General features: G+C 46.8%; 1 protein-coding gene across 3 annotated transcripts in view; it reads right to left on the minus strand.

Annotated features, from left to right (window-relative positions):
* The window catches only part of CCNP (cyclin P), a 38133-nt gene extending 14393 nt beyond the window's left edge, over nt 1-23740 (minus strand). The window contains exon 1 of one of the 3 annotated variants that reach the window (XM_077292475.1): nt 23600-23740. Coding sequence is in view for 1 of the 3 variants with exons in the window: in XM_077292474.1 (XP_077148589.1) it covers nt 21509-21529 (21 nt within the window). In the remaining 2 variants the exon portion in view is untranslated. Of the gene's footprint in view, nt 1-21508; nt 21627-23389 lie in introns of those variants that run through there. The other 2 variants (XM_077292476.1, XM_077292474.1) reach the window with 2 other exon arrangements.
* Between the last annotated feature and the right edge of the window lie 855 nt (nt 23741-24595).

Here is a 24595-nt window from a genome sequence, read left to right on the forward strand (position 1 = left end):
CCCTATTCCAGTCGGGACTTGAACCACACTAGAAGGATCTTTAACTACAGACTGACCAGGGCCCGAAGAACAGTAGAGTGTACCTTTGGGATTCTGGTCGCTAAATGGCGCATTCTTGCATCAGCCATAAATCTAAAAGTGGAAACAGTCGACGAGGTGGTCAAAGCCTGTGTGGTTCTGCACAATTATATAATGGCTAAGGAGCAACTTAACATTGAACTGGATGAACCAGTTGCACACCCACTGCCCGATTTACAGCATCACCCGCTGCGGTCAACTGCAGCCGTTGGTTACATGCGGGACCAATTTGCTGCCTTTTTTTATTCAGATATTGGACGTGAGTGACAGGCTCGGACTGGCCCATCGGGAAACTGGTGGATCCCCAGGTGTGCCCCTGACAGTCTCTCTCTTCTCAGTATCCCTGCCCCTGCATGCACAAATTAAGCCCCTCCCCTCCCCGCTCAACAGAAGAGGGGAGAAAAGCGGAGCTTCTGGCAGGAGCCCCCTGCATTGCCTAGTATAACATAGGGTGGGGAGAACAGTGTGCGGGCAGGATTTCTACCTTCTCTCTCCCTCCCCCGAGACTCTGGCTAGGATGGGGGGAGAGAGGCTCAGCACAACCATTTCCCTGAGCTACACTAGCTATTAAAGGCTGCTTTCACACTAGCTAAGCTGCTGCTGGAGCTGCTCACAGCACAGCAGTAAGCCCCGCCCACCAGCACGGACCAGGTCAGGCTGCTGGAGCACGGGGCTAGGAGAGCTGTGCAGCCACTGCTGAAGAAAGTGCTTAAAGGGGTTGTCCACTACTTTCAATTAACCCCCCCAATGTATCCCCCCGGGGCCCCTGATGAATTGTGTGATTACCTTCCGTTGCCGTTTTCGCCTGTGAGCGGCGCTATTCCGGCGCTGAGTCCGGGTCACGTGACCCCCAGGCTGCAGCCGCCGCTTATTTCCGCCGACGTCACGTCAATTTCCAGACTCTGGAAATTGACGTGACGTCAGCAGCAGGCGTGACCCCAGGCTAACAGTCAGCAGTCACTCATCAAGAGTGACTGGGCTGTGGGCGGCGCTGGGGCCTGCCTGCGGGGCTGTGCTGGGGGTGGGCGGGACTTGCTGGGGGCGGGGCTAGGCAGGGAATCCACGATGTGATGTGCGGGGCTCTGCGTGCCGTTGCCGGTATGTGCGGGCCGGCGCCGGTATGTGCGGGCGGCGCCGGCCATCACATACCGGCATGCAGAGCCCCGGCCCTGCTGCCTGCGGGGCTGTGCTGGGGGCGGGCAGGGCTGTGCATGTGCTGGGGGCGGGGCTAGGCAGGGAATCCTTGATGTGATGTGCGTGGCTCTGCGTGCCGGTATGTGCGGGCGGCGCCGGCCATCACATGCCGGCACGCAGAGCCCCGGCCCGCACGTACCGGCGCAGCCCGCACATACCGGGGCTCTGCGTGCCGGCGCCGGTATGTGCTTGGGTCTGCTGTGGGGGTGGTCTTTGGGGTGTGTATGTGTGTCTCTGTGCAGGCATCGTCCGATGGGACTACAAGTCCCATCGGGCTCTGCCTGCTACAGTGACAGTGAGTGACACATTAGCCAATGATGGGACAGTAGTAGTCCCATCATCCGGCTAATGTGTTGAATGAAAAACAAAAACAAAAAAAAACACACATATACAGTACATACACACATACAGAACATGCGCCATGCGACGACATGCAGCATGCGACGACATGCAGCATGCGACGACATGCGCCATGCGACGACATGCGCCATGCGACGACATGCAGCATGCGACGACATGCAGCATGCGACGACATGCAGCATGCGACGACATGCAGCATGCGAAGACATTCAGCATGTGACATCATGTGACATGCCACATACAGTACATACATACAACATACATACAGACATACAGTACATACGGTACATACATACAACATACATACAGACATACAGTACATATAACAGAGTACATACTCACCATCACTTGTCACTTTGATCCCCGAAGCCATTGTCATCTGTAAAAAATATTAAAATAATAAACAAACAATATACTCCCTGATCCGCAGAAATCCAATTAAAACGAGTGTCCCTCGACGATCTCCCGTGGAGAGCAGGAGCATCAGATGATGCAACCACTTATCCAGGGGCACCAGGAACACAATGAGGGGAGGAAGGTATCCTTCCACAATGTATTCCCCACAATGTATTCCTACGCCCCTGTGAGAAAATAGTCCCTAGTCTCACTTTATGGCATGCTGTATGAGAAAGTTCCCACGCAGCTTTTTGCCATAAAGTGAGACCAGTGAACTCTAGTAACCTCAGTGATGCACTGCAGGAGCCATTGTCTCCTGTCAGTGTCACTGAGGGTCCTATAGAGCAGTGACATCACCCGATGTCACTGTTCTATAGGGGAGGTCGTCGTGGGTCACTCGTTATTAATTGGACTACGGCGGACAGGTAGTATACGGTTTATTATTTTACGTTTTTTTCAGGCGCTGAAGTATGGTAAGTATGGTTAAATGAAGAATATTAAAATACTTTTTCCTAATGTGTGTGTGTTTTATTAACCCTTTTCTTACTATTGGATTAATAACGGATAGGCGTCTTATTGACGCCTCTCCGTTATTAACCCGGCTTAATGTCACCTTACAATAGCAAGGTGACATTAACCCCTTATTACCCCATATCCCACCGCTACACGGGAGTGGGAAGAGAGGGAATAAGTGCCGGAATTGGCGCATCTTACAGATGCGCCATTTCTAGGGCGGCTGCGGACTGGTATTTGTAGCCGGGGGGAGGGGGACCAATATCCATGGCCCCTCCCTAGGCTATGAATATCAGCCCGCAGCTGTCTGCGTAGCCTTTCTGGCTATAAAATATGGGGGGACCCCACATCATTTTTTTGGGGGGGTCCCCCTATTTTAATAGCCAGTAAAGGCTACGCAGACAGCTGCGGGCTGATATTCATAGCAGGCTACAAATGTTGGCCCCCGGCTTTCCCCCTCTGGCACAGAAAATTGCGCGGGAGCCCACGCTGTTTTTTTCCGTTTTTTTATTAAATTAAACGCTCATTAAGGCCTGTTTCACACTTGCGTCGGTACGGGTCCATCGCTATGCGTCGGGCCTACATACTGACGCACGTTGTGAAATTTGTGCACGTCGTGGGCAGCGGATGCAGTTTTTCAACGCATCCGCTGCCCATTCTGAAGTCCGGGGAGGAGGGGGCGGAGTTTTGGCCGCGCATGCACAGTAGAAAATGGCAGACGCGAGGGACGTGCCAACGGTCCGCCAAACCACGACGCATCCGTTGCACGACGGACGCGACGTGTGGCCATCCGTCGCGATCCGTCACTAATACAAGTCTATGGGTAAAAAACACATCCTGCGAGCACATTTGCAGGATCCGTTTTCTTCCCAAAAAGACGGATTGCTAAAAACGCAAGTGTGAAAGTAGCCTTAGGCTGCTTTCACACTAGCATCGGTAAGGGGCCGTCGCGCTGCGTCGCTAATAAAAGTCTATGGAGAAAAAACGCATCCTGCAGACAACTTTGCAGGACGTGTTTTTTCTCCACAACGACGCATTGCGATGTGCAGTGCACGAGGCTAGTGTGAAAGAGGCCTTAGAAACATCGGCCTCTCTGTTATATATCTATGGATATATCTATCCATAGATATATTTATAGATAGATACATAGATGTATCTATCCATATATTTGGCTGCTTTCACACATCAAGTTTTTGCCGTGAGGCACAATCCGGCGAGTTTTGAAAAAAAACGGATCCATTTTTTTCCGCCGGATCCGTTTTTTTCTCATAGAGTTGTATTAGCACCGGATTGCGCCTGATGGCCACACGTTTCATCCATTTTTTTACCGGATCCGTCAAAAAAGCTGTTTCCGCCGGATGGAAAACACATACAGAGGAACGTTTTTTCTGTCCGGCGAAAAAACGCACAGCGACGGATCCGGCAAAAAAAACGTATGAAACTGAGCTGTGAAATGATGAATCCGGCCTTGGAATCCATTTTTTCATGCATGTTTCCATTCAAATCATGCACATTTTCCGTTTATTTACTTATTTCCAAAAACGGCATTAAAACCGCGCATAAACCGCACCAAAAAAAACATCAAAACTGCACCAAAAACTGCATCAAAACTGCACCAAAAACTGCATCAAAACCTGGTGCAGTTTTGCAGTTTTGGTGCAGTTTGCAGTTTTTGGTGCGGTTTTGATGCAGTTCTTGGTGTGGTTTTGGTGTGGTTTTGATTGAGTTTTTGGTGCGGTTTTGATGCAGTTTTTGGTGCGGTTTTTGCGCAGTTTTGATGCAGTTTTTGGTGCAGTGCTGATGCAATTATGGTGCGGTTTTGATGCGTTTTTTTTCAGTTTTGATGCGTTTTTTATGCAGTTTTTTGCACGGTTTTTATGCATTTTTTAATTCGCCTTTGTTGCGGTTTTTGCACGTTTTTTAGGCGTTTTGGTGCGTTTTTGAAAGGTAAATAAAGATGTATTATTGAACAACAAAAAAAAAAGATTTGTGATGTCATTATTGTCCAACCTCCTCTTTTACATTTGTCCAACCCACTAGTGATGGGCAGTCCGGCTCTTTTTGGTGATCCGGCTCTCATGGCTCCGCTCACCAAAAAGAGCCGGCTCTTTCGGCTCGTGAACCGGCTCTTTTAGTATCCTATTAGATCCCTATTGAATATATGTTCAGGCGTCCGAAACTCCGCCCACCTACCGCAGAAACTCCGCCCACTTTTTAGAGAGCCAATTAAATTGAGGAGTGGGCGGGGTTTTGCTCAGGTGGGCGGAGTTACGCCTCCCGAAGTCCAGGATTTTACGCCCAGTGAGAGCCATTCAGGAATTTTAGTGGCTCTCACTGGTGTGCCGGCTCCCATCGTTCACAGCAGGGAGCCGGCTCTTTGTGTCGGCTCGTTCGCGAACGACACATCACTACAACCCACACTCCATTAAACACACAGATAGACAGATAGATGATAGATGAAATGGATAGACAGATCTACATATAGATAGATCTATAGATGCATACATCTATCTATTCATATATCTATCTGTAGATGTGTCTGGATAGATATATCTATTGATAGATGTATGGATAGCGTAGGGTGTGTGTCCACTGTCCGGATTACATCCGAATGAGCTGCAGATTGGATGCTGCGTACTTGTAGTCCCATCGGATGATGCCTGCACACCCCCCCCAAAAGACCCCCCGCACAGCCCCGCACACACACGAACAGCCCACAGACCCCGCACACACCTGAACAGTCCTGCACAGCGCCACACACATCCGATCAGCCCGCAGACCCGCCCGCGCACACATACACGCACACCGTCACCGCCCACACACTTCCATCCTCCCGAGCTGCAGCGTTTCTCGGACCCACATCCGCAGCAAAACTGCAGATCTTTTTTACATCTGCGGTTTTGCTGCGGATGTGCCCAAGTCAATGAAAGTCTAAGGGTGCAGAAACACTGCAGTTCCGCACAAAAGAAGTGACATGCTGCGAGAAAAAAAAGCTGCGTTTTGGTGCGGCTTTTTCCGCGTTTTTTCTGCGGCTCCCATAGACTTACATTGGTTGTGCACTACACTGCGGATTTGATGCAATTCAGTGCGGCAAAAAACCCTGCGGATCTGCAATCAGATCCGCAACGTGTGCACACAGCCTTAGCATTTAGGGTACCTAGCAAAAAAGCCAAGCAAAAAACTAGTGTGGGATTGCACTTTTTTGCCATTTCATTGCACTTTGAATTTTTTTCACATTTTCTGCTACACGACATGGTAAAACCAATGGTGTCGTTCAAAAGTAGAACTTGTCCCGCAAAAGATAAGCCCCCACATGGCCATATTGATGGAAAAATTATGGCTCTGGATAGAAGGGGAGCGATAAACGAAAAAAGGTCCAGGGGTGAAGGGGTTTAGAAACATGGATATGGACATATCTATGGAAATAGACAGATATGTATGTATGTATGTATGTATGTATGTATGTATGTATGTATGTATGTATGTATGTATGTATGTATGTATGTATGCATGCAGGGCCGGACTGGCCATAGGGCAGTTCTGGCAAATGCCAGAAGGGCCGATGGCAGTAGTGGGCCGCTCGAATGTGCCGCTGTCGGCACACTCCCCACGCTGTCGCGGCACACTCCCGGCCCCGCATTCAACTATACAAGTTGAATGCAATGATGGAGGAGAGAGCGTCTGCTGACGCCCCCTCTCCCATCGTTCCCCGCTCTGCCTGCCGCTGACACTGCGGGTGCATGATGACGTCATATCATCGCGCACCTGCTGTGTGACCGGGCGGGCAGACTGCGACTGCTGAGGCCGGAGCCAGGAGCAGCGCGGGACACGAGGAGAGAGGTGAGTAGTGTGTTTGTTTGTTTTTTTATCAATGAGTGATGACTGGATTGTGGAGCTATTGGGTGGGGGGGGGGGGGGTTGCCTGCCTGCATTACTTTCTATGGGGGCTGCCTGCCTGCATTACATTCTATGGGGGCTGCCTGCCTGCATTACATTCTATGGGGGCTGCCTGCCTGCATTACATTCTATGGGGGCTGCCTGCCTGCATTACATTCTATGGGGGCTGCCTGCCTGCATTACATTCTATGGGGGCTGCCTGCCTGCATTACATTCTATGGGGGCTGCCTGCCTGCATTACATTCTATGGGGGCTGCCTGCCTGCATTACATTCTATGGGGGCTGCCTGCCTGCATTACATTCTATGGGGGCTGCCTGCCTGCATTACATTCTATGGGGGCTGCCTGCCTGCATTACATTCTATGGGGGCTGCCTGCCTGCATTACATTCTATGGGGGCTGCCTGCCTGCATTACATTCTATGGGGGCTGCCTGCCTGCATTACATTCTATGGGGGCTGCCTGCCTGCATTACATTCTATGGGGGCTGCCTGCCTGCATTACATTCTATGGGGGCTGCCTGCCTGCATTACATTCTATGGGGGCTGCCTGCCTGCATTACATTCTATGGGGGCTGCCTGCCTGCATTACATTCTATGGGGGCTGCCTGCCTGCATTACATTCTATGGGGGCTGCCTGCCTGCATTACATTCTATGGGGGCTGCCTGCCTGCATTACATTCTATGGGGGCTGCCTGCCTGCATTACATTCTATGGGGGCTGCCTGCCTGCATTACATTCTATGGGGGCTGCCTGCCTGCATTACATTCTATGGGGGCTGTGCTGCATTATATTGTATGGTGGCTGCCTGCATTCCATTCTATGGGGGCTGTGCTGCATTACATTCTATGGGGCTGGCTGCATTACATTCTATGGGGGCTGTGCTGCATTACATTCTATGGGGACTGTGCTGCATTAAATTCTATGGGGCTGTTCTGTATTACATTCTATGGGGCTGGCTGCATTACATTCTATGGGGGCTGTGCTGTATTACATTCTATGGGGGCTGTGCTGTATTATAGTCTATGGGGGCTGTGCTGTATTATAGTCTATGGGGGCTGTGCTGTATTACATTCTATGGGGACTGAGCTGTAATGCTGGATACAACTGTAATTATATGTTATATAGTCGTGTTACACTCCCCTCACTTCTTGTAGCCTACAAGTGTATAAAGATGATATACAGTCACCATGCGACAAGTGGGCCTGTGTGACTTCAAATGCCAGGGCTGAATTTTAGTCCCAGTCCGGCCCTGTATGTATGCATGTACAGTGCCTACAAGTAGTATTCAACCCCCTGCCGATTTAGCAGGTTTACACATTTGGAATTAACTTGGCATTGTGACATTTGTACTGTAGATCAGCCTGGAAGTGTGAAATGCACTGCAGCAAAAAAGAATGTTATTTATTTGTTTATTTTTTGTTTAAATTGGGACAAGTTTTTTCAGCGGGTCATTTATTATTCAACCCTTCAACCCACCAGAATTCTGTTTGGTTCCCCTAAAGTATTAAGAAGTAGTTCAGGCACAAAGAACAATGAGCTTCACATGTTTGGATTAATTATCTCTTTTTCCAGCCTTTTCTGACTATTTAAGACCCTCCCCAAACTTGTGAACAGCACTCATACATGGTCAACATGGGAAAGACAAAGGAGCATTCCAAGGCCATCAGAGACAAGATCGTGGAGGGTCACAAGGCTGGCAAGGGGTACAAAACCCTTTCCAAGGAGTTGGGCCTACCTGTCTCCACTGTTGGGAGCATCATCCGGAAGTGGAAGGCTTATGGAACTACTGTTAGCCTTCCACGGCCTGGACAGCCTTTGAAAGTTTCCTCCCGTGCCGAGGCCAGGCTTGTCCGAAGAGTCAAGACTAACCCAAGGACAACAAGGAAGGAGCTCCGGGAAGATCTCATGGCAGTGGGGACATTGGTTTCAGTCAATACCATAAGTAACGTACTCCACCGCAATGGTCTCCGTTCCAGACGAGCCCATAAGGTACCTTTACTTTCAAAGCGTCATGTCAAGGCTCGTCTACAGTTTGCTCATGATCACTTGGAGGACTCTGAGACTGACTGGTTCAAGGTTCTCTGGTCTGATGAGACCAAGATCGAGATCTTTGGTGCCAACCACACACGTGACGTTTAGAGACTGGATGGCACTGCATACGACCCCAAGAATACCATCCCTACAGTCAAGCATGGTGGTGGCAGCATCATGCTGTGGGGCTGTTTCTCAGCCAAGGGGCCTGGCCATCTGGTCCGCATCCATGGGAAGATGGATAGCACGGCCTAGCTGGAGATTTTGGCCAAGAACCTCCGCTCCTCCATCAAGGATCTTAAGATGGGTCGTCATTTCATCTTCCAACAAGACAACGACCCAAAGCACACAGCCAAGAAAACCAAGGCCTGGTTCAAGAGGCAAAAAATCAAGGTGTTGCAGTGGCCTAGTCAGTCTCCTGACCTTAACCCAATTGAAAACTTGTGGAAGGAGCTCAAGATTAAAGTCCACATGAGACACCCAAAGAACCTAGATAACTTGGAGAAGATCTGCATGGAGGAGTGGGCCAAGATAACTCCAGAGACCTGTGCCGGCCTGATCAGGTCTTAGAAAAGACGATTATTAGCTGTAATTGCAAACAAAGGTTATTCCACAAAATATTAAACCTAGGGGTTGAATAATAATTGACCCACACTTTTATGTTTAAAATTTATAAAAATTTAACTGAGCAACAAAACTTTTTGGTTTGTAAGATTTATGCATCTGTTAATAAATCCTGCTCTTGTTTGAAGTTTGAAGGCTCTAACTTATTTGCATCTTATTAAACCTGCTAAATCTGCAGGGGGTTGAATACTACTTGTAGGCACTGTATGTATCTATCTATTTATCTATCTATCTATCTATCTATCTATCTATCTATCCGTCTATCCATCCATCTATCTGTGTGTAATGGAGTGTGGGTTGGACAAATGTAAAAGAGGAGGTTGGACAGAAATGACATCACAAATCTTTTTGAAGCTAGAGGAGGGAGAGGAGGGAGGGGTTGGGGTGTGTTTTGGAGTGGGTGTGGTAGGTTCCTTAGTAGCAGTGCAATGCATCATGGAACTTGTAGTATTAGAGCACAATAACTCAGGAGAAAGGAAGTTGTCGATTAACCCCATGAGAGCTGAATCCAGCACTAAAGATGTGCTGCTACAGCATGATAAAAGGTAATATTGCTAAAATAAACACAGTGGATGTTTTCAGTGGCACATAATAGCAAGATTTATGAAAAAAAAAAAAGGTTATAGTAGTGGACAACTTCTTTAATGAACTGAATAGAAGATGGCCTCTCCCACACTGCTGTCAGACAAGCTCTGCTGTCGGCACGGTCAGCAGGGGGAGGGGAGCTCCAGAGGAACACAGTGCCGACCTGAAGGGAGTACTGGAGCTTCCTGCTTATGTCTCTATCCTGACCTTGTCCTGTCCTCCACCCCAACCAAAGCTGTTTTTCCTGTTTGCCCCATACATCTGCGCTCTCCCTGCCCCCTCTACCCTTTCTGCTTTCTAGTTGCTGATATCACAATGTCTCCCCCACTGCTGTTCTGTGATGGTGACAGGAGATCCCTATCTTCTTCACAGCGCTTGCTGCCCGCGATCCATCTATCTTATTTCTGTGTGTGTATAAGGCTATGCGCACACATTGCTGATTTTGATGCGTTTCCGCAGCGTTTTTGGACACGCGGAATTGCCTCAAATCTGCAGTGCGTTGTGCGCACAATGTTAATCAATGGGAAATACAAAAACGCTGTGCACATGCTGTGGAAAAAACGTGTGGAATCGCTGCAGGTTTTTTTCCGCAGCATGTCAATTCTTTGTGCGGAAACGCAGCGTTTCTGCACCCATTGACTATACACTGAGTAAGGCAAATCCGCACATCAAAAAACGCATGACAATCCGCAACAAATCCGCATCAATTCCGCATGAAATCTGCAAGCATTTTGGCCTGCATTTTCTGCAAGTGATGCAGATTCTGTGCGGAAAATTCCTCAGGCCAATCCGCAACGTGTGCACATACCTTAAATGTATACACAAATGCACACTTATACACTATATAAATAAGTACAGTGTGCCTGTCTGCAATGCATTTATGTAAGTGAATGTGTATACAATACATTTGCCATTTTTAGTGATGGATTCAGACATAAAAAAGCATATATGCTTTAGTTAAACGCGCCACAAAAAAATGCTCATATACCTTTAAAAAAACCTTGCACTTTTAAATGCAGAATGAATAATATATCTATAATGTTATTTATAGCCAAAATATAATAGTAAAAAAAAAATTACCAAAGGTTGTCCCATTTTAAAAATTACTTCATAATCTTCGGGGTATTAAAAAAAAAAAAAGATAAAAAACAACTGAGTTTTAGGCTGTGTGCCCACGTTGCGTTCTTTATACATTTCTGCCTTGTTTTTGCTGCAGCGGAAACACTTAAAAAACGTATTCCCATGCAATCCTTTGGGATTCTGCAGTTGCTGTGCCCATGCTGCGGATTTTCCCGCTGCGGAATCACATAGCTCTAAAATCCGCAGCATGTTCATTATTTCTGCGGAATCGCGGCAATTCCGCCACCATAGGATTGCACTGAAACGCTCACTTTACGCATGTGGCTATGCCCACCATGCGTAAAGTGAGCGCTTCATGTGCAGATGGTACCCAGGGTCTGGAGGAGAGGAGACTCTCCTCCAGGCCCTGGGTACCATATTCATGTAAAAAAAAAAAAAGAATTAAAATAAAAAATAGGGATATACTTACCTTCTGATGGCCCCCGGAGTCCTCCTGGCTCTCAGCGGTGCATGCGGCGGCTTCCGTTCCCAGGGATGCTGTGTGCGAATCACCTGGGATGACGTTGTGGTCACGTGACCGTGACGTCACAAAGGTCCTTCGCGCAAAGCATGCCTGGCAACAGAACGTACTGGAAGCGCCGCTGAGGAGATCGGGGGCCGTCAGAAGGTGAGGATAACCATATTTTTTTTTTAAATTATTTGTAACATTCTATTTTTTACTATTGATGCTGCATAGGCAGCATCAATAATCAAAAGTTGGTCACAGTTGTCAAGCACTATGTATGACAAGTCTGACCAACCTGTCAGTCAGTTTTCCAAGCGATGCTTCAAATCGCTTGGAAAAGCGCAAGCATTCTGAAAGCTAAAAACGCTTGTGTTGTGTGGGAAAACAGAAGGGAGTTGCGGAAATGCTGTGCAGTATTTCTGCAACGTGGGCACATAGCCTAACTTTTTAGCTTTGTTGATTGGGTGCAGCTGTGAAGTTGTCTGCAGCGCTGAGGTCAATCACTGAACTCAGTGTCTGATGAAGATGTCACAATCCACTGAGTTCGGTGATAGATTACAGCACAGTAGACATGAGTCTCATCAGAGGCGAGAACAGTGGAAAGAGGCCTCGCTGGACCCCGATAGTGACCTTATGTACACAGGTTGTCTTTTTCAGGATTACAGGTAGTTTGTTTGGAAAACACCTGAAAAACTGATAACAAATAAAATAAAAATGATCCACAGTGTAAAAATGACTTGTACATAAGTTCACTCTTTTTCAGCTTCTTCTAACAGCTTTAGGTTTTCAAAGATGAAAAATGGCTGAAAGAAGGCAGCAAGAAGCTCACTATTAACACTCATAATAATAATAATAATAATGCCTGTTAAAAAAAGAAAATCTTAAAGGGAACCTGTCACCCCAAAAATCGAAGGTGAGCTAAGCCCACCAGCATCAGGGGCTTATCTACAGCATTCTGTAATGCTGTAAAGGCCCCGATGTATCCTGAAAGTTGAGAAAAAGAGGTTAGATTATACTCACCCAGGGGCATTCCCGGTCCGGTCCGATGGGCGTCACGGTCCGGTCCGGCGCCTCCTATCTTCATCAGATGACGTCCTCTTCTTGTCTTCACGCTGCGGGTCCGGTGCAGGCGTACTTTGTCTGCCCTGTTGAGGGCAGAGCAAAGTACTGCAGTGCGCAGGAGCTGGGCCTCTCTGACCTTTCCCGGCACCTGCGCACTGCAGTACTTTGCATTCCAGAATGCTGCAGATAAGCCCCGGATGCTGGTGGGCTTAGCTCACCTTCGATTTTGGGGGTGTCAGGTTCCCTTTAAGGCTGTGTGCACACGTTGCGTTTTTTTCCCCGCATTTTTTTGCTATAAAAACGAGATAAAAAATGCATACATATGCATCCCATCAATTATAATGCATTCTGCAATTTTTGTGCACATGATGCTTTTTTTTCCGTGAAAAAAATGCATCGCGGTAAACGCAGCATGTTTATTTATTTTGCGGATTTTTTGCGTTTTTCCCGCTATTTAATGCATTGGGAAAAAACGCGAAAAAAAGCACACAAAAAAAACACGTAAAAAACGCATGCGGATTTCTTGCAGAAAATGTCTGGTTTTCTTCAGGAATGTTTTGTAAGAAATCCTGACGTGCACATACCCTAAAAGATGCTTCAGGAAAAACAGCTATGTTGTGTTCCTAAAAACACTTCCTATAACAAAATCAATGTGAGCAGGATGGCGTCTACGACATGTGCACAACCTAGGAGCTCAATTTTTTTGTATTATTTGTTTTTGTGTCCCTAAGCCTACAGAGTAATTATCTTTTATATGGTACCACCCGTTTAAATGATATGCATCCTCTGTTGACAGCATTGTCAAAATCAAGCCCTTATACAAACTTAAAAATAAAAAAAGATTGATCTCTGGGAAACTAAAAAAAAACAAAACTAAATCTTGACGGCTTAAGGGCTGTCCCACACGTCCAGATAATTCCGGTACCGGAATAAATCGGTACCGGAGTTATCCGTGTCCGTGTGCCTGGGAACTCACGGAGGCCATACGTGAGGCACACGTGTGCCGCCCGTATGGCGAGTGGGTACCACACGGAGCGTGTGGTACCCACTCTGCATGGTGCTGAAGCTGCGATTCATATCCTCTCTGCAGTAGCGTTTGCTGCAGAGAAAATATGAAGAATAGTGTTTAAAATAAAGATCCATGTGTCCGCCGCCCCCCCACCCCCTGTGCGCCCCCCCGCTGGTCAGAAAATACTTACCCGGGTCCCCCGTCGGCTGTCGCTCCTTCCTGGTCTGGCCGCGGCTTCTCCTGCATGCGGTCACGTGGGGCCGATCATTTACAGTCATGAATATGTGGCTCCACCTCCCATAGGGGCGGAGCCGACTATTCATGATTGTAAATGATCGGCCCCACGTGACCGCATACAGTAGGAGGCGCGGCCAGACCAGGAAGGAGCGAGGAAGCGGGTAAGTATTTTCAGGACAGCGGGGGGGGCGCACAGGGGGTGGAGGGGCGGCGGACACATGGATCTTTATTTTTAACACTATTCTTCATATTTTCTCTATAGCAAACGCTGCTACAGGGAAGATATGAATACCGGCTTCAGCACCATGTGGGGGGGACAGCGCTTACTGTAGCGCTGTCTCCTGCACGCACACGGACCCCAGACGGAGAATGTCCGTGTGAGGTCCGTGTTTTACGTGGACCCATTGACTCTATTGGGTCCGTGTAAAACGTGCGCTCCCACGAACACGGACATGTCTCCGTGTTTGGCACACGGAGACACGGTCCGCAAAAAATCAATGACATCTGAACAGATGCATTGATTTTTATGTGTCTACGTGTGTCAGTGTCTCCAGTACGTGAGGAAACTGTCACCTCACGTACCGGAGCCACTGACGTGTGAAACCGGCCTAAAAGTGAACGGGTGTAGCTTAGGATCACACTGGTATTCAGGTTTTTTTTCTTTGTATTGTTATAGTAACAGAAAAATTAAACTAAGGCCATGATCACACGCGCATTTTTTGGTCAGTATTTTACCTCAGGAAAGGTCCTTGAGACCTCTATGGTTACCATTCTGATGCATCGCTGACCCCCGATCATGTGACGGGGGTCGGCGATGCGCTCATTTCCGGGCGGAAGCACCGGTTAAATGCCACTGTCAGGGTATGTGCACACGTCAGGATTTTCTCAGGATTTTGTCAGGATTTTTCATCAGGTTTTGGAGCCAAAACCAGGAGTGGGTGATAAATACAGAAGTGGTGCATATGTTTCTATTATACTTTTCCTCTAATTGTTCCACTCCTGGTTTTGGCTACAAATCCTGATGAAAAATCCTGTCAAAATCCTGACGTGTGCACATAGCCTTAGCGTTTGACAGCGGCATTTAACTAGTTAATAGTGGCGGGTGAATCACGATTTCACCCTCCGCTATTGCGGGCACATGTCAGCTGTTCAAAACAGCTGACATGTCCCGGCTTTGATGCGGGCTCACCGCCGGAGCCCTGCATCAAAGCGGGGGATCTGACCTCGAACGTACTATCCCGTCCGAGGTCAGAAAGGGGTTAAGTTAAAGAGCCACCTTCAGCAGCACCAAGGTTGCATTCTGTGAAGGTGGCTCTTATGCTTAGTATCGCTAGGAATGCTGAAATAATCACTTTTATAAATGTTGCCGCCTCCTGTGTTCAAAATACGGTACATGCCCAGCGCCTGCACTCTGCCAACGTTACTCGCCTGCTGGAAGTTCACAGGCAGTGCGCATGGTGCATGCCTGAGAAATGTTGGCAGAGTGCAGGTGCTGGGCATGTACTGTATTTTGAACACAGGAGGCGGCGCACAGATGCAAAGAGGGAGATGATTGACGTCTCGGAGGCGGTTGACACCGGGATAGAAGACATACATCCGGGACTCAATACAGGTATGGCGCAAAATTTATAAAAGTCATTATTTCAGCATTCCTAGGGATACTAAGCATAAGAGCCACCTTCACAGAATGCAGCCTTAGTGCTTAGGGTATGTGTCCACGTTCAGGAAACGCTGAGTTTTTGACACAGCATTGAGCAGCATGCATAAAAAACGCAGCGTCCAGATGTTACAGCATAGTGGAGGGGATTTCATGAAATCCTGTCTCCACTATGCAGTAAAAGACGCATGCGGCACACCCGAGAAAACTCACATGCGGCGCGTCTTTTAAGAACGCAGCATGTCCTTACATTGCAGAAAATATTCAAGGACAACGCAGGTGACCTGCCAGTGACCTCAGGTGCAGATTTGGTCAGGATTTTACCTGCATAAAATCCTGACCAAATCCTGAAGCAATCCTGAACATGGACACATACCCTGACTGTCACACTATCTATACTCATCAAGTCAGGTGTCAGAAATAATGAATTCATGATGCACATATAACAGTCTCATGAATTCACTATTTTTGACACCTGTGCAGGTGAGCATGGATATGCTGTGTGTGACCACCATTGTCCCCTCAATTTGTGTGTAATAGATTATGTACAAAGAAGAGAAAATGGAGGTTATACAAGGCAGTTCTCTACTCACCAGGTCAGGTGTCCTAACTAATGAGTTTTTTGACACCTGACCTGTTCAGTAGAGGTCTGCACTGTATTGCCACCATTTTCTCTTCAGACTGCCACACTAGTCATAGACAAAAAGAGATTATGGAGATACATGTAATATTTTTGGGCCCACCTCATATCTGTATACTAAAGACACACAAGCTGCAGTCTTTTTTTTTTTTTTTTTTTATAACTACTGGAAATATGATGTGGCCCAAAAAGTAAGTGTGTGGCGAAGTTTCTTGGCGCACGGTGTGTTGCCGGCGGCGGAAGACACAATAAACCAAACATAATTGGGGCAAATCAATTTTTTTTAATTTTTTAACAACCAAAAAATGTATTTACTGTGCCGGCTTGGGGTAGAGTGATGTAAACGGGGGGGTGTGAAGCACTGAGGCCTGGCTAACCGTGGAAGACGCAGAGGTGGCAGGAGAAGGGGCAATGAAACTAGAAGGGTCTGGAAGTTCGGGGATGGGGCTTCACACATGAGAGGCTTGAGACGCACTGGAAGGGTGAGACAAACCTGACATTACAGACACATTGGGAGGTGAAGGGGGAGGAATGCTAAGAGTCCTCTGTTTTTTTTTTTTGTGGTTTTTTTTTTTTGGTTTGCCTGGTTGTGGGAGGTCTTGGTAGGCTCATATGGCGTGGTGGTGGGTGACCTGTCAGGGTCCGGCTGCACTGTGTCAGAGTCCATAGTGCTCGTAGAGCGTGCAGCCATGCCAGAGTCCATAGTGCTCGTAGAGCATGCAGCCATGCCAGAGTCCATAGTGCTCGTAGAGCGTGCAGCCATGCCAGAGTCCATAGTGCTCGTAGAGCGTGCAGCCATGCCAGAATCCATAGTGCTCGTAGAGCGGAAGGCCATGCCAGGGTCCTGCTGCATCGTGGTGGTGGCGGTACGGAAGGCCATGCCAGGGTCCTGCTGCATCGTGGTGTCAGTGGAGGAGGTCCAAACAGGAGCAGCGGATGTCATGGTGGTGGCGGTGGGATGTCCAACTGCACTCGGCATGATGGTGGTGCTGTAGTGGTGTCCGGCTGGGGAAGGAATTGAGGTGGCTGTGCAGTGGGATGCAGCAGAGGTCGGCATTGAGGTCAATCGTGACAGTGAAGGCACAGGTGGATATGCCGCCACTGTCTGCTGGAAATACCGACTCTGCTGCATAGCCTGCACGTAAGCAGCATTGCAGGCCTGCATGACACTCAGCTGGAGATCAGGAGTAAGGTGTTCCGACATGCCCTGCTCAATTTGGTTAAAAAAATGATGTGCTGGCCTCTGGAGGTCAGCTTTCACTTGATCAAGGCTTTTGCTGACCTCCTGGATCCGTGCATTCAAGAGGCTATGTGAAACATCCATTCGGTCACCCAAAGCCTTGATTGCTTCGTGTAAAACCGAGCTCAAGTGCAAAAACTCAGGCATGAGTGACCTGTCCGAAGCCCTCTGCCGCTGCCGGGAGGAGCCCAAAAAAAAAGGGGCAGTGGAAGAGGACTGCGAAAGGGGGAAGACCTGATGAACCAGCTCCCTGGTCTCCAGTTAGTGTGGAAGGCCCACCTGCTGCTGCGCTGCTGGATGGCTGGGATGGGTCCGTGGCTGTCGGATGAAGGACCGCTCCAGAACCTGGGCCAACATTAGTGCTGTATGTGCTGTGAAAAAAGGAAAAAGAAAATTAATATCAAAAATTTACCAGACGCAAAATCCTGTGGAATATAAAAAAAAAAAAAGATTATGGCAATACAATACAACCTAATGCACGTAATAAATACTTACGTTATCTGGGCAAGGACCGGTCTTGAAAATGCCAGAACTCGATGGTATTTGTATCGTCTGATCCTTGCTCCTGAACCACTGGGAACACGGCTCTCTTGACGCAGGTCCTTGTTGAAGCGGTCCTTCATCGAACGCCAACGTGTTTTCACTTTGGCCACTGTTAGAAAAAAAAAGGTCAGAAAAAGTACTTTTGGCCGTGCTCACACAACTGTGTGTGATGACAGAAACTCATCACACACAGTTGTGTGAGCACGCCCAAGGTCTCTGCTGCTTCACACTGCATTGCAATACTTACCAAATGCACTTCGGACCCGATTCGGGGCGTTGTCCCAGCCATCCCACATTGCTTGGGCCACCTCATTCCATAACCGCCGGATCGTAAAGTTGTTTGAGTGCAGTGGATCCCGGGTGTCCCACAACGGGACTCGCTCCTGGACCAGCGAGATGAGGAGGTCATTCTCGATTAGATCATCCTCCCGTTGTGAAACCTAAAAATTAAATAAAGTTATTAAAGTTTGCTCAATTAACATAAGGAAAAGAAAGAAAAAAGATGCTGAGAAATGGCATGAATAGGAAAGTCAACATACAAAAGGATTCCAGAAGAAAAAAAGTTAAGAAATACGAAAGAAAGGAAGATTCAAGATAACAGTCAGCCTTGTATACGTACCCGCTGCCGTCTTTCCACCGGACCTTGACTCCGCTGCTCCTGCCCTGTCTCTGCCGCAGTTGAAGAGGAGCTCTAAAAAAAAAGTAAAATTTAAATTGTCACATGTGTAGATGTGACAGTGAATACTTACCAATCTGACGAGGCAAGTACTCACCTCACTGACATGCTCCACTTCCGACTGTCCTGGACGAAACTCCTCATCAGAAGAAGAAGAAGACATTCTGATGCATGTAGAAAGAAAGAAATGGCAGAAATTAGGACATGTAGAGAAAGAAAATAGAAAATAAAGGCATTGGCTAGGATATACTCACATTGTTCAGAGGCTTGTTTGCTCCAAGGTGCTGGGGTCTGTCTGCTCTGCTTGGCTGTCTGCCGAGAAGTGACCTGCAACTGTCCACACCCTCCCTTTATCACCTTGATGGTGGGGGGTGGCTTATCAGTGTCTAGACATGTTTTTCTCTATTGAAACGCATGCGTTCACAAACGCAACCAAACGCATGTGCTTGTAAACGCATGCGTTCATATAGACAGCAATGCATTTTTTTGTCGCAATCCTTGCGCAATCGACCGCATGCGTTACCAGGCGGCAAATTGACGCCTCTAAAAAGTACTACATGTTGCATTTCCGCGCCAAGCCGCAAACGACGAGACGACGCATGAGTTGTCAAACGTGGCAAAATGCGAACAAACAAAAACGCATGCATCCCTAATGTTAAATATAGGAATACACAACGCATGCGGATATATGAGGTACAAACGCTGCGGACACAACCGCAAATGTGAAACCAGCCTTATATTCTAGGTTCTTCAAAGTAGCCACCTTTTGCTTTGATGACTGCTTTGCACACTCTTGGCATTCTCTTGATGAGCTTCAAGAGGTAGTCACCGGGAATGGTTTTCACTTCACAGGTGTGCCCTGTCAGGCTTAATAAGTGGGATTTCTTGCCTTATAAATGGGATTGGGACATCAGTTGTGTTGTGCAGAAGTCTGGTGGGTACACAGCTGATAATCCTACCGAATAGACTGTTAGAATTTGTATTATGGCAAGAAAAAAGCAGCTAAGTAAAGAAAAACGAGTGGCCATCATTACTTTAAGAAATGAAGGTCAGTCAGTCCGAAAAATTGGGAAAACTTTCAAAGTGTCCCCAAGTGCAGTTGCAAAAACCATCAAGCGCTACAAAGAAACTGGCTCACATGAGGACCGCCCCAGGAAAGGAAGACCAAGAGTCACCTCTGCTTCTGAGGAGAGCCAGTTTCTTTGTAGCGCTTGATGGTTTTTGCCACTGCACTTGGGGACACTTTCAAAGTTTGCCCAATTTTTCGGACTGACTGACCTTCATTTCTTAAAGTAATGATGGCCACTCGTTTTTCTTTACTTAGAATTTGTATTATGGCAAGAAAAAAGCAGCTAACAGTCTATTCAGTAGGACTATAAGCTGTGTATTCACCAGACTTCTGCTCAACACAACTGATGGTCCCAACCCCATTTATAAGGCAAGAAATCCCACTTATTAAACCTGACAGGGCACACCTGTGAAGTGAAAACCATTTCCGGTGACTACCTCTTGAAGCTCATCAAGAGAATGCCAAGAGTGTGCAAAGCAGTCATCAAAGCAAAAGGTGGCTACTTCGAAGAAGCTAGAATATAAGACATATTTTCAGTTGTTTCACACTTTTTTGTTAAGTATATAATTCCACATGAGTTCATTTATAGTTTTGATGGCTTCAATGTGAATTTACAATTTTCATAGTCATGAAAATACAGAAAAATCTTTAAATGAGAAGGTGTGTCCAAAATTTTAGTCTGTAAATATATATATATATATATATATATATATATATATATATATACACACACACACACACACACACACACACACACACACATATATATATATATCTATCTCTCTCAATGACAATGATATCTATTCTATTCTAACCTGTCAGTGGGATTTTACTGTACACAGCACTGAATTACCGGCTTTTCTATAGAACACTGCTGCGTATTTCTCGCAAGTCACACTGATTGTCCGTGTGTAATCCGTATATTTTTCTCGCCCCCATAGACTTTTATTGGTGGATTTCTTGCGCAATACGCTGACAAATGCAGCATGCTGCGATTTTCTATGCCCGTAAAATAAAGCTGCGAAATATACGGCAGATAGGAGCTGCCCCATAGAGAATCATTGTTCCGTGTGCAATGCAGTTTTTGAGCCTCTCATACGTCCGTAAAACTCTAGTGTGACGCCGGCCTAACTGGACAGACTCGCAAAGTGTTTAAAAGACCCCACCTCCACCCTCCAATGTTATTCTTGTTGCCATAAAGGATAGTCATATGAGAGGTTGCTCGAAGAGTGAAGATATTTTATCCTGTGGAGCTTCATTGTACGGTCTCGTCGGATAGGGTGTTCTCGGCCTTCCCCCTGTTAAGCAATCTGGGGCAAATACCTCTCTGGGTAGAGGTCCTTCAGCTATCAGTCGCTGTACCAAGCCGGGCTCAGGAGGTTGGGGGGGTCTTGGCCTTCCCTTCCCTCTGTCAAACAATCCATGGCCGACACCTCTCTGGCTAGAGGTTCCTCAGCCAATTGCCAGCCTGTACATCATCTGCAATAATGCAGTATTCCTGATGTGACTCCGCTAACCTCCATAGTGGCCTCTCAGCATTACCAGCTCCCCCTGTTCTTCTAATCGGTGTGGAGCCAGTGGGTAAGTGCACGATGTAGATGTTTCAAAGGACTAGTCCTCTGGGCTGATACTAGCCTCATGCCTTTATGTCGAAGCTGGGCCTAAAGCCTCGAGTGCGGAAGTTTGGCTTCAGTTAGACGCATGTCATGGCTGCACAGGGCCTCATGATTGGGCTTCAGAGTTTGACTTATGCCAAGAATGTTTGTCTCATTTTGTGGTTGAATAAACAATGCTTCAGAGGATATAACTTCCTCTTGGTGTGCTGTCCAGAGAGACGTTATGGAGACAGGGTATTTACACAATATTTACATGTTGTCAACAATGTCTGGGTCCTAATACCTTGACCTAGGGTGTGTCACCGTCACTAACAGGCCCATCATCTTTGTTACTCCCTAAACAATATGAAGCGCCGTACAGGCCACAACAAGAGTCTATGTTACTCCCAGTTGGCCACAAGTCCCGTATCAATAAGTCACTAGGCACACCAGACACGCTTCATCTCCTCAGTTTCCTGAAGCACGGCCCCCAATCCCCTCTGTACCGTATGTTTACATCAGGGGTTGCAGCACACATAACGGTCCCTCTTTTGCAGCCCAGTCGTCACCCTCATTTCTGCCATGTTCACACAACTCTGATGTCCCAACTCGGGTCTCTCAGAATGGCGGCTATAAGCCAACTCTGCTGCTCACACATCCATCCTGCTGCAGGTCCATGGCTGACTACTCCCCTTCTCAGGCTTTTTATAATCATTAACTGTGCCATAGCTGTCACCTGACCTGGTGCCTCCTCTAATCTTTTCCCTCAGGGGACGAGTACTTAGCTCTTCAGTTCATACTAGTGTAATTCTCTCCGCTTTCTATTTTCTTTTCATGTTTGGTCAGCAGATGGCGAAGTTCACTTGCAGACAATTGGTTTAAGCATTACTGTGTGTGTCTCCTCACTCCTTCATCCCCTAATGCATCCAGCTTTAGTGATCTGGTGCGCTCATACCACAAACGTCCCCTGGACGGTCCGTAACACTGAAGCGCTCTTTGGCTCTCTACCGTAAGCGTTGTGACAGCTGAACTGTGCTCCTTGTTGGACTCTACTGTTGTCATTTAAGAGCAAATTCATAGGATTGCAGCACTTCAGGATACATGCAGTACTGTCTCACTAATGCTGCTACCTCTCCTATCTAATGGGGTCCGCAGTTTTGCACACGCAATACAGCAGATTTCCTTACAATTTCAGCTGCATATACACACGTGCGGAATTTGTTGCAGCTCTTCTGTTATGGATTTCTTAAATATACTGTACACTGCACCAAAAATTGGCACAGTATTAAAGTCTGCACCACGAATCTGTTTCTGCACAGTAAATTACCAGCTACTACTTAGCTGGTACTGTAGCACGCTGCAGTTTATGCACCCAAATCCCAAAGGGAAAAAATACAATATGCCCCCCCCCCCATAATTATTGTTATTTTGTTAGCAATTTTTATTTGTCCTGTATTATTCATTGACATTTTTTTCCCAAGTTCTTTAAGTTGGCGCACTTGGCTCAAGCATTTCTTTGCACAAAATCAAATAAAGCTTTTCATTTGTCTTTTATCTTTTTTAGATAAAAAAAAAAGTTTCACTTTCCATTAAAATATCACAAGCAACTCAACATTTACACACAAAAAAAATACAGTACAAAAGTTACTCCAGGGAGGGGGAATTGAAGTACATTTAGCAAAAATGTAGCTACTTTTTAAAAAGTCGCAATTGATGAATTGTCCGCAAGCATCTGGGAAACAAAACCAAATTCACAATAGTGTATATATATATATATATTATATATATATATATATATATATATATATATATATATATATATATATATATATATATATATAAGAAACCACAGGAGAACACATACAATAGACTTAAAGGAGCAAATTAAATGAAGAATTTGGTGCAAATAAAATAAGAGGCTTTACAACACCAAAAATTTGACAAAAAACAGGTACACATGCAGGGTCCTATGTGTGCAGGTGCCCTCAAGCCTTAATTCAGGAAGGATTCAGGTGTGATTGCAGCTAACCACTATTACATAGCAGGGTACTGCTGGTGAATTGGGTTACATTGCGACCTTGACAGGAAGTTGCAAACAAAATTAAATTTGTCTTGTCTGTTTGCAATTTGTTTGTCGTGGTACCGTAGTGGGGTCACAATACAGCCCCATTCACTTGCATTACTCTGATGTTGCAGCGGCCGAGAATAACGGTCATGGCAAAAGTCACGATTCAGCTCCAGTCAAAGAAGCTGAGTCATGAAAGTTTGATGAAATCCTCACATTGCAGACTTGCAATAGCCATCACTAAAAATCAAAATGGGCTTTCCTCGAGGGTAAAAAAAAATCCATATTTGACTCTAGTACAGGAAACTAAAGCAACGATGGCCAAAGCGATACCTCTATGTCTCATCCTTGCACAAGGACGTCAAAAGCACCTCTGCAGTGTGTCAAACATCTCCCCATATCTCTGGTTCCGGTGATAATGATGCATTAACTATAATGACACCAAAAATGTAATGCTTTCAGTGGAATTAGCCAAACTTTGCACACAGAACTTCATATCTCAGTGCTAGAAGTCTGTCTCCCTATATATTCCCTTTCTCCTACCTGTGTCGTGGGACTGATCCACACAGGTTGAAATTTGGTGGTGATGCAAAGAATTGTGGGTAGCTATTTAGCACAAGTCAGCGTAAAGTACGGAGCGGATCAGCGTAAAGTACGGAGCGGATCACCATGGTCAGGAGCCATATTCACAACAATGGCTAATGCTTTATTAGTTTTTCCTTCTAAGGTTAGGCTACTTTCACACTAGCGTTGTGCACTCCACGTCGCTATGCGTCGTTTTGTAGAAAAAACGCATCCTGCAAAAGTGCTTGCAGGATGTGTTTTTTCTCCATTGACTTGCATTAGCGACGCAGTGCGACGCAGTGCGACACATTGCCACACGTCGCAACCGTAGTGTGACGGTTGCGTCGCCACCAAAAAACGTTGCATGTAACATTTTTTGGTGCGTTGAGACCGTCTTTTCCGACCGCGCATGCGCAGCCAGAACTCCGCCCCCGCCTCCCCACACATCACAATGGGGCAGCGGCTGCGTTGAAAAACAGCATCCGCTGCCCCCGTTGTGCGGCGCTTTCACTGCTTGCGCCGGTACATCGCAACGACGCAATTCGTCGTGCGACGCTAGTGTGAAAGTAGCCTTATGTGCACACGTTGCGGATTTTGCTGCGGATTCACAGCGGATTTGACGCTGCGGATCTGCAGCTGTTTTTCATGCGTTGTACAGTACCATGTAAAGGTATGAAAAAAAAAAACGTGCGGAAATGCAACTTTGTATTTTCCGCAGCATGTCAATTCTTTGTGCGGATTCTGTAGCGGTTTACTCCTGTTCCTCAATAGGAATCCGAAGGTGTAAAACTGCAGGTGGAATACGCACAAAAACTGAGGTAAATCTGCAGGTAATCCACAGTGCGTTTTACCTGCGAATTTTGCAAAAACAGTGCGGAAAAATCCACACACCAATCTGCAACGTGTGCACATAGCCTAAAGTTTCTAAGTTCCGGACTATCAGAATATCTGGTTGTTTAGATGTTTCGGCTGTGT

The sequence above is a fragment of the Ranitomeya variabilis genome, chromosome 2, assembly GCF_051348905.1.
Source record: "Ranitomeya variabilis isolate aRanVar5 chromosome 2, aRanVar5.hap1, whole genome shotgun sequence".
NCBI lineage: Eukaryota > Metazoa > Chordata > Amphibia > Anura > Dendrobatidae > Ranitomeya > Ranitomeya variabilis.